Source organism: Tachypleus tridentatus, unplaced genomic scaffold (genome assembly GCF_004210375.1).
Source record: "Tachypleus tridentatus isolate NWPU-2018 unplaced genomic scaffold, ASM421037v1 Hic_cluster_2, whole genome shotgun sequence".
Classification (NCBI taxonomy): Eukaryota; Metazoa; Arthropoda; class Merostomata; order Xiphosura; family Limulidae; genus Tachypleus; species Tachypleus tridentatus.
The window spans coordinates 4,423,651-4,434,614 of record NW_027467782.1 but is presented as its reverse complement, the minus strand read 5'-3'; the positions used below and the strand labels follow the sequence as shown (position 1 = coordinate 4,434,614).

Below are 10,964 nucleotides of genomic sequence, written 5' to 3'. Positions count from 1 at the left end.
TGTGATTTCCTTACACACGGTATTTAGTATCATGTCGAAATTGAGGTTAAATGAAAATTCTCCTCGAGAATGTCGCCTGGTCTCTCGCTACGAGTCCCCAACGAACCCGGTAAGTTTGATGAACCGGTGGAGTTGTTTTCGGACTTATGTATAAGCTATGCTTTATCAGTAGTATTAAAGTTTGTTTTCTTTTCCGAATACTTTATTCAGCTAAAGAGATATTTTTCAAATCTTATTTTAGTTCACTGCGCGAGAGAAAGTCAGCTTAAAAGTTGAGTAAGGATATTTTATGAATTCTGCTTGTCAAGTGTTCTACATGTAGTTAGTTGCTAAGCTGAATTTATTGTTGAACGTATTAAGTGAAATATTATTTTCGGGCGTAATATTCAGATTGTTGTCGAGTTGTAGACAAAACATGTAAGTATCAAATATATATTGTTATTGGCGTTACGTACAAGTTTGTTTTAAAGTTGTTTTTGTTTTGTTTTTTTCGTGTCTTAAATTTAATTTCGCATGAAGCTACACGAGAGCTCTTGCTATTTAACAGTCTATAGAATGACAGCTAGTTATCACCACCCACTGCGAGCTCTTGGGCTACTTTTGACCTTTACATTAAAATGTCCCTATGGCTGAAAGAGCGACCCTATTTGATGACGTGGATCTGAATACGCCCCCCTTCGGATTACGAGTCGACTGCCTCAACCACCTGGCTCTGCTGGGCCTTTAAGTTATATTTGCACGTGTGTAAAAATGTTCACCCTGGACCGGGAGGACACTTTGCGTCAAGCACGTAGAACTTGAGGTGTGTGGTAGCTTAGCAACAACACTTAGAAACGTAATACTCGCACAAAACCTCGATATAATTTCATCCCACGTTTCAGCAGCGACTTCTTATATCATATCGACGACGTGCAGGACCAGTAGTTAAAATGGCTTTCTCATCACGACTAAGGAAGCTCTATTCAGTCACAATATATTTTGTGGTTAAGCCTAAAGTGTATGTTACATTACGAATTTAGTCAGTATCTAATATTTGATTCCAAGTTCTGTTGCTATATTCCAGTATCTGTTTTTCTAGTTGTTTTACCCGTACAAAAAATAAAAAACACGTCATTTGAATATCTTTAAATCTTTTACGAGTAAGACATAATACAAGGCTGTAATATGGTACATTCAGCATATTATACAATCATTTATTGCAGTCATGTTTATAAAGAACTTTTAAACTTTATTAAAGGAAGAAAGCATGAATGTAACAAACGTAGCATCTGTTTAGTTTTTAAGTTTTGTATTTAAAACATATTTGCTTTCTCTTGGTCTTAACAGAATGACTAAAATCTAAGACATAAGAATGGATGGTGAAAATATTATTCTTCTGAAAACCTATTTGAACTTATTTGGTGATGTTATGTTAACCAAAGCCTATGTGGAGAAAGTGATCTAAATGAACCTAACCCTCCATGGTCTGTAAGACCAAAATCACAACAATGAGAAGAAAGCCTTTATGACGTCGCCCAAAAGTCCACTGTTTAAAGATGGAAGAAAGTTTTTATAAGTGGTCTTTTGGCCACTGTATAATAATCGACATTTCTAGGAGTTCTGGCCACCTTATAAAAGTTGAAACTTATAGGACTTCTCGTTACGTTTTATGATTAAATTTCAAGTTTATAAATAATTTCAGCGACTTGTTTGTTTGTTTTTGAATTTCGCACAAAGCTACTCGAGAGCTATCTGTGCTAGCCGTCCCTAATTTAGCAGTGTAAGATGAGAGGAAAGGCAGCTAGTCATCACCACCCACCGCCAACTCTTGGGCTACTCTTTTACCAATAGTGGGATTGACCATTACATTATAACGCCCCATGACTGAAAGGGCGAGTATGTTTGGCGCAACGGGGATGCGAATCCGCGACCCTCAGATTACGAGTCGCACACCTCAACACGCTTGGCCATGCCGGAGCTTATTTCAGCGACACTGTACATTTCGTGGTTAAGAATGTATTTGTGTTGAATCGCTGTTAAAAGTGGGTGTGAATATAATGTATTACTAGTTGCTTTCATGTGATTTTGCTCGCTTTCAATTAAGAGATCTACTTGTTGATGACTGAATAAAATAGTTTCCTTTTATTATCCGATCTTTCTGGATCTCCACAGACTTTTAACTGAAATGAAGAAGAAAACATGTACTTAATAAACAAAGGTATACAGAAGTTAGATACTTAGAATTTATATAGATATACAGTAAACCTAAAAACTAAATAAGTGACCTGATAATGTCAGCCACACCCAAAATTGGTTTATCACGTGCGGTGCTACAATTGAGCTCCCTTATCTACACGCCAATTATGGAGAAATGCATTTTGAATAACAACAAAAAATATATATATTATTTAGTTATAACCAAAAACAAGCCAAAACAAAAATAAAATAAAAACACTGCACTAATTGAAAGAATCTCGGGGTACAAGCTATAACGTGAGGTATAAAATTTACCCTAGGTTTTAGAGGCGACTGAAGAAGTAGGACCCACATTGCGGTGGAGATACATCGTCTATCAGTTCATTCACCCATCTCACATAAAGAAATGAAATAAAGTAAAATAAAAAAACAGCAGTAGAAATTAAAATTAGGAGAGCGATTTCCCACATTTATATCACCCTTCACTGTCTGTAGACAGCTGTGGGTAGCCGACTGCTTTCCATAGTAAAGAAAAAAACTGAAAAATAAGAATAATAAAAATAAGGTACTAACATCTGGATTAATTAAACTGAGGCTTGGCGTGGCCAGGTGGTTATGGACTGGTACCCGAGGGTTACGGGTTCGAATCCCCGTCACATCAAACATGTTTTCCTTTTCAACCTTGAGGACGTTATGCAACGGTCAATTCCACTATTCATTGGTAAATAGCCCAAGAGTTGGTGGTGGTGACTAGCTGCCTTTCTTCTAGTCTTACACTGCTAAGTTACGGACGAATAGCATAGATAGCCCTCGTGTAGCTTTGCGCGAAATTCAAAACCAAACAAGTAAATTCAATAAAGTTACCTCTGGAAGTTAGCATTTCAGCCCCATTATGGCAGAAAGGCACTAATTGGTAACCCAGTAAACTGCTAATTGTATTCCCCATACCTATCGGTTCTTTCGAAAATCTATTGTTCTTCGTTTAAATGTGTAATTGGGTAAAATGTAACGGACGTACTAAATAACACCCGCACGTTAACATTACTCACGTTTTTATACTGCTCAAATTGTTTATTTCACTTCCAAGGAGATTCCATTCGTTGCGCCACGCACAAGACGTTAAAACTCCCACCAAGCAAACGATAACAGAAACGTATAAATTTGAATCAAAAACGAAAGACACTGTTTAGTCTCTGAATATTTCACAATGTTGACGTACATTAACACACACCAACACATTATATGCTCACCTGGCTATCAAATAACACACATCAAAATATTATATGCTCACCTGGCTATCAAATAACACACATCAACATATTATATGCTCCCCTGGCTGTCAATTCCAAGAATTAACAGCATGAGAAAGGACACAATTGACCATAAATGGGGAGGTGGCAACTGTAGAACAACTTCTGGATAAACAAGGAAAGCAAACCCTGGACCTGAAGAAAATACACCATGTTAGATTATATTTGAACAAAGACCGTGTTTGTACTCTGAAAAAAACACAGCAGGTCAGTGTCTGATAATACTTAGTTTATATTAAGATGTTGATACACTGTAACTTACCAATAAACGTTTCATTTTAAATGTTTTAGAACCAAGATTCAAGAAAATATTAATAAGGTTTGTTCTGAATACGTTGATTTAGTACAGAAACAGAGCTTTTAGTGTTTATATAAACAACTGAAGCACAAGAAGACTGAATTATCTTACCGGACTTCACAACATCAGCAGCTTCAGTCCCGTCGCCTTTCATGTAGACCATGTGATCGAGAACGGAAAATATCACAGTACCAGCAAATATGCTGGTAGCAGGGTTAACAAAATATAGAATATTTCCGTCTCTAGAAATAAAGATATAGAAACAATAATGAATGTGTTCAAAGTGTACAATAATATCTATTGAAAGAATAACGAATACAGAGTACAGAGAATTATTATATTGAACATTTTTGTGCAAAATCATTGTTAAATAATCAAATCAAAAAAAAATTATTTTGTTTTTTTGTTTTGTTACCGGAAGAAGTTGTGGCTAAACTTGTTGTAGCTTCCAAGAGTTACGACGGAACCGAAACCAATACCAAAGGTGAAAAACACTTGTGTTCCTGCTGTCACCCAGACCTAATAACATTAATATAATAAATTAATACTGATTTCACAGAGTTCACTTCTGAGAAAATTTAAATTTAACACTAATTTAGTTTCGTTGCGTTTTGATTAAAGAATTATTAACTAGTATTAAAGCTTGATAGCAAATAAACGAAAAAAAAAAAAAGTCGCTTGACAGTTACTGATTAACAATGACACTGTTTTCACCAAAGACGTAAACTACAGTTACATTAGATGGGAAGTTTTATTTGTTGCCCAGCCTGGTTGTTAGTGTTTGTCTTCAACGTCAGGGCATTAAAATGTACGGTTAATCTCACTATTCGTTGGTAAATGAATATGCGATGGGTTCTGTCCAACAACCTTTAACATCTAACATTAATATTTACTTGTGTTTATATCGTATATGAATGTAATAATAATAACATTAGTATATTAATATAATAACAACATTTAAATCTGAATATAATGACAATAACATTTATATATCAATGTAACAACAATAACACTTATATATGAATATAATAACAAATACATTTATATATGAATGTAATAGCAATAACATTTATATTTATATACGAATGTAATAACAATAACATTTATATATGAATATAATAACAATAACATTAGTGTATGAATGTAATTACAAAACATAAACGAACCTTGGGATCCAAAAGTTTGTCAAATTTTGGAGTAATGTAAAAAAGTAGTCCGTCTCCAGCGCCCTCTAACGTCACTCCACGAATAAGAAGAATGATTCGAATGAAGTATGGAGTGACTGCTGACACCTTAATAATCTGTGAACAATGAACAAATAATGAAGTAAAACAGTCCAAAGAAATGAAATAATTAATGCTAGAAACATTAAAGATTATTGGATTAAATAAACGGTGATGTTTTCTTATGATTATTGTAATGGTGTTTTATGTCATTAGGTGATGTTTCCTTATGATTACTGTAATGGTGTTTTATGTCATTAGATGATCTTTCCTTGTGATTACTGTAATGTTTTTTGTTACTGTGTGATCTGTTCTTGTAATTACTATGATGGTGTTTTATGTCATTAGGTGATCTTTCCTTGTGATTACTGTAATGTTTTTTTGTTACTATGTGATCTGTTCTTGTAATTACAAAAATGGTGTTTTATGTCATTAGGTGATGTTTCCTTATGGTTACTGTAACACTGTTTTATGCAATCTTTCCTTTCTTTCCAAGTTTTATTTTAGTTTAAATCTTACCTTGCCACTTCTCAGTAGACCTTTCCAGATGACGAAATAAACCACAAACCAGGCAAGTAACAAACACAAACTCAGTTCCATGTTCTCACCTCCCAAGTCATGTAATCCCGAAGTAATCTGTAATGTTCGACGACTTCAAAAGAGTAATAAATATTGTATTATTGAAATGTACAATTGAGCCAACTTCAGTTAGGGTTTCATAATTTTTAATTTTTGAGTATTAAATGATAAAACTGTCTACTATGGTATTATAAGTACCTTTCAAGCCAATAATAGAAACAAAGAAGGTTATTTAAAAACCAATTATACCTAGAAATATATGTCCTAAAATTTATCTTACTAGATTAACAATAACAAGTTTAACTGGGTAAAATTCTCACAAGGTACATGGTGCATCATAAACTGGCACATGAGGTGTCCATTATTATTACAGTCATTGTTAGTTAAGCCTATTCCTAGATGTAGCTACAGTAAGCATCATCTGTTTTGAACAGAATTTTGCACACTAATCTCATATTGTGAAAAGGAAGAGAAACAAAGGAATGGTAGTTTGTGAGAATAGTGACTCAGGTACTACATGCAAAATAATTTTGAAACACTATTTCTAAACTTCCCTAATTAAAACATGTGTACCTCTGAGGAAGTGTGCTTCCCTGGAACAATTACCTTTTAACTATAATGACTTTGAATGATGTACTTGTATTTTTAACCAACTTCCACAAAATATATATATAACAAACATTATAACAGAATTAAAATTAAACAGTTATTTTGAATTATTAATCTTATTTCTCAACCATGAATCACAACAAATAATGTAAGTGGTCATTACATTATTTTATCAGATAAAATCCAGACATTGATGTCAGACTAGTCAGCAGGTATGTAAAATCATTTAAGGGTTAGAATTTGAGTGCTTACAAACGTAATATCTCAACTCCTACTGCCTTTCATAGGGCTGCAGCCAACTGTGAGAAGGCAGTTATGCTTAATATTCAGATACAACCTCCACGTGCAAAATAATCGTAGAAAAATAAAATCGAAGAAATAAAAGCATCCTAAAAATTCTAAAAGTTAAAATTCCAACCTCCACTCTTTTATTCAAAAAATGATATTAAACAAAATTTAAAATTAAACTTTTAATAGAAATATGTTTAAATTCAAAATTTAACAATTATTTTACAAATATTTAAATTTTCTATCATTTATATAAAAAACTTCTATTATTATTAATTTTAGCTGTTAACATATTTATTAAAAGAAGTATCTTACATTCTCATACAAATTATCAAAAGTAATCAATTTTTTTATATTTTTACCTTTAACTTTGTCATTATTAAGCACAAAGTTACACATTGAGATATCTGTTTCTTGCATTATAAGTCTTCAGACAAACCGTTATGCCACTAGGAAGCCACCTTTACTTCTTTTTTTTTTTAACTATTACAAGTATTTATTACAATTAAAATTCTAATACAAATAATTTTATTTAAAGATTCAGCAGTTTTGTTTTGAAAATCATTGTATAATTCATAAGAATAAAAAGTTTTTCTTCAAAATATTTTCCTCTTTTATTAGTAGATTTACATTGTATAATTTTCCAAGATAGTTATTTTGACATAAGTAAATGAATGTTTGTTAATGGGATCTATTTCAATAGAATTGGGAAGATTTTTATTACACTGAGATCTACCTAGATTGAAACTTAAATGTGAAGGATTAGTTGTTTGTTCTACACACTTAAACCACATATATTATAAGTTAGTAAATAAATTATATTATCATTTTACATAGTGGTATATCTTAAAATAAATGTTGAAAATCCACTGTGGCTGGACAAGTTAAACATTTTGGACTATCGATAATATATTTTTCATAAATTAAAGTAGAAAATATAAATTACTGGTAAACAGTTAACTGGACTAAAACCAGTGTACAAATGTGGAAAATGAATAAATAATAACATTATGTTGATAGAAAATAGTTATTTAATTGTACTCCCATTGTAATATATATATGTATATATATACATAGAAAACAATATTTTGAGAACACTAGATCCAAATACGACTTTTATTTATTGATCGAAAATAATAAATTCATCTAAAAAATAAAAAATTAAACCTACTCCCAGAATTCGGTTACAGGTGATTTTGCTTCGGTGGCTGTAATATTGAGATTCGTGATGTTGGTTCCCTCTTTCATACAGTATTTTGTGTTCCACCAATTACCACACGGCTCGTTTGGGTTAAGAAAACATTTTGCATATAAATTTCTCAACAGGTGGGTTTCTCGACATCGCTGACAATTACCACACGATTCCCAAAGCAGTGGTGACGTCATTGAGAACACGAAGTAGAATAAAGTCCAAGCTATTATCACCACGTAGTAGATATTATAGAGACAAACGATGGCCATTGAAGCAGAGCCAATTCCTAGTGAAAGTGTAGATTACATAATATAAGAACTGTTGACATATTTGAGACACAAGTATGAGTTATATTTATCCGGGAAAGGTGAAAAATACTAAGGCACTAGAAGTAAACAACAATAGCTACCTTTAAAGATAGGAACTAAATTCCAGACCCCAATACCACCAACGCTGAGGTACTGACCAATGGCCACTTCCAGGAAGAATAGAGGAACAGCACACAAGACTAAACAGATGAGGTAGGGAAACAAAATGCCCCTAAATAACAAACAACAACATATAATCTATCAGAACCATCGATTTAACATTTGGTAAGGTAAAGGTTTCATGTATATTATGTTGGATTAAACCACAAGACACTTACCTCCACCATTTTCATAACACAAGTATGGAAATCACCATATGTTGCCAAGACCGACAGCGTAGTTTATAAAACGTAAAACAAAGTCCAGTTTTCCTTCCCATTCCCAACGTTCTGGTTCTTTCTCTTTATCTGGACTTGTTACCGACTGGATCATTTCATCAGGTATTGTGATCATTTCCACTCCATTTTCTACACTGACGGTTTCTGATGTTTCATTTTCAGAAGATACTTTATTCAAGGACATAACTTTAACACAAACAAATGCTGTAGAAAACAAAATACATTGTCAAGATATATATGTATATATATATATGGTTGAAAAAGCATACAGTTATATACATGTATAGTTGAAGCGATGAAGAAATAAATACACCTCAGAAGACCAGTAAAATAAATTTGTTTAAATGTTCTGTTTCATTTAATCCATTAGACACAACTTCTATGTGCACCCACACCCTAAATTGTTTCATTTAAAACCATTTTCATGTGCACATATACACAATAATTCATCTAGGGAGACATTAATTCAGTACAATCAAATACATTATGTAATTGTACGTTCCAAGAGATGTCACTTATGTATATTTACGTTTTATTCAAGTAGATCCATTTTAAGTTTCGTTTGTTAAAATTTTTATATTTTAAACTGCCACAATTTCTTCTTTGTTTATATAGTTTTCTAATTTTTTTAAACAAACTTTCAAGCATAAAACCTAGAAATGAAATTCAGAAAGATAATATTAAAACTGACAATATATTTAACAAAATAATTCCAACATTTCTGAGTCGTTGTTATTCTTATGTACATTTATTAAAGCCAGGATTGGTCAGAAATTAGGATTTTTCTTCGTTCTGCACTTTATTGGTTGATTTTGTTCACCCTTTGATTTAATAAAATTATGCTAGAGGCGCTTCCTACTGAATGGTTGGTTGTTGACTTGCTGCCTCAAGCAGTAAGTAAAAACCATGAACAGTAGAGTAGAAAGGTGTTTTATGTTGTTTGTTGTTCGGTTGCTGTGTGAAGTTCATGTCCTGTGCTTCAAACGTCCACTCTTTTCCTAAGTTAGTTAATACAGTAGTCCTAATACAGGGTGAGCCAAAAGTAGGTGGACAGTAAAAAACATTTATTTAGAGATCACGTATACGTACAACTATATGTAATAAGACAATTATATTAATGAAAATAAAATGTTATTTATTAACGCAAATGCTCAAATTGTTTTCCTTCCTAAAAGAGATTTCCAATACTCTTTTAACACCCATATTCTTTTATCTGTATTTAAAGTATTTGACATTATGGGTTCTATTAACAATCTAAAAAAAAAGAAAACAGATTAAATTAAAACAAATGTAATTATAAAATTGTAATTATATAACAACTAATATAGTTGCAACATAGTTATAATATACAATTGCATTAATATAACCGATACATAAACCTATTCCAAATGCTGTCCACCTACTTTTGGCTCACTCTGTATATCTTTAAGTGAGTTTTGCCCCGTAGAAATTTTTATTTCCTTGACGTCATGACAGATCTGTTAAAGAAAAGTTCGAATATCAAAAACCTGAAGGTCGTTTTGTCGGTCAGTTCTGTTTGTGTCTCAATAAAACGTACATCACAAATCTCACTTCAGTTTCCTTATTTATATAAACATCAGTCACTTAAAACCTCTTGGTGTTAAATGAAAAATTAGTTACTTGCGATGCGATGGTGGCTTCCTCATTTTAAAATAACAATAGACAGTCGCCTAAGATGTAATGTTCACCTCCAACTGTTATAACAACAACAAAAAAACATTTACTTATGATTTGATAGTACCTTCCATATGTTAGGATATCAATAGGTAGTCGCTTAAGGTGTAATATTGACCTCCAGTTGTTTGGAGAACAAAAACAGTAATCTGAGAAGTGATATTGGCTATGTGTTGAGATAAAATATTCATTCAGTGTTGAGTTTATCAACAAGTGCGAATAATGAATGACGTGTAGTGATTTGTTTATAAAAAATGCGACGATTTGTCCTGATTTCTTTGAGTATTACAATTTGAACAATTGTCAGTCAAGTCTAGCACTACAACACTTGCAAATGTGTTTACAGTTATGAAACTTGAAATAGTGGTTATAAAATAAATTGAAACACTTAAAGTAAGTACATGTACCTCTTTTACTGTTATGTATGTTTTAGGTTAAGATTAAAACACAGCCGCTTCCTTTCGATACTAAATGTGAATCGTATTTGATTAACAGAGATATATAAAATAAACACGTCTTTCGCTTCATAACAAAACCTGTCAGGTCATCTAACACATGGCCTCAAATGAAAATCTGGTGGACAAAAGAATGGTGTGTCTTACTGTTAGACATACATTAATACTAAAATGTCGTTCTTCGTCAGCTGATGTAATTGATACCATTTCCTTTAGCATAGTTAGTTTAAAAAAAAAAGAACGACTCACTGAGCGATTTCCCAACTAAACAAAATGCTGATTCATTAAATTTATTCCTACATAATGTAGAGAATAAACTTCGAAAATGTTAAACGACAAGATATCTATAAAACAAAATTTGGCACAAGCAGGAAGGAAATGTTTGTTTATAGTTAACTTTGAAGGTCAGTATCAGGTTTGCGGTTTCTAGCGTT

At 32.3% G+C, this 10,964-nt stretch overlaps 2 protein-coding genes across 2 annotated transcripts; both read right to left on the bottom strand.

Moving 5' to 3' along the window:
* Nucleotides 1-1,902: 1,902 nt before the first annotated feature.
* On the bottom strand, nucleotides 1,903-4,020 carry LOC143243125 (sodium- and chloride-dependent taurine transporter-like). Its single transcript, XM_076486902.1, has 3 exons — nucleotides 3,895-4,020; nucleotides 3,467-3,620; nucleotides 1,903-2,159 (listed from the first exon to the last, which is right to left on the bottom strand). Exons 1-2 carry the CDS (start codon nucleotides 3,944-3,946, stop codon nucleotides 3,496-3,498), a joined length of 177 nt encoding a protein of 58 aa, XP_076343017.1. The 5' UTR covers nucleotides 3,947-4,020; the 3' UTR covers nucleotides 1,903-2,159; nucleotides 3,467-3,495.
* Nucleotides 4,021-4,162: 142 nt separating this feature from the next.
* On the bottom strand, nucleotides 4,163-7,777 carry LOC143243124 (sodium- and chloride-dependent GABA transporter 2-like). Its single transcript, XM_076486901.1, has 4 exons — nucleotides 7,654-7,777; nucleotides 5,526-5,658; nucleotides 4,950-5,084; nucleotides 4,163-4,302 (listed from the first exon to the last, which is right to left on the bottom strand). Exons 1-4 carry the CDS (start codon nucleotides 7,728-7,730, stop codon nucleotides 4,195-4,197), a joined length of 453 nt encoding a protein of 150 aa, XP_076343016.1. The 5' UTR covers nucleotides 7,731-7,777; the 3' UTR covers nucleotides 4,163-4,194.
* Between the last annotated feature and the right edge of the window lie 3,187 nt (nucleotides 7,778-10,964).

Coding starts and splice junctions, on each gene's coding strand:
- LOC143243125 (XM_076486902.1), bottom strand. CDS start 3,946: ATGGTCTACATGAAAGGCGACGGGACTGAAGCTGCTGATGTTGTGAAG. Junction 3,621..3,894: donor TGCTGATGTTGTGAAGTCCG/GTAAGATAATTC, acceptor TATTTTCTTCAG/GTCCAGGGTTTGCTTTCCTT.
- LOC143243124 (XM_076486901.1), bottom strand. CDS start 7,730: ATGAAAGAGGGAACCAACATCACGAATCTCAATATTACAGCCACCGAA. Junction 5,659..7,653: donor CCTGTAACCGAATTCTGGGA/GTAGGTTTAATT, acceptor ACTCTTTTGAAG/TCGTCGAACATTACAGATTA. Junction 5,085..5,525: donor GTCTACTGAGAAGTGGCAAG/GTAAGATTTAAA, acceptor CATTGTTCACAG/ATTATTAAGGTGTCAGCAGT.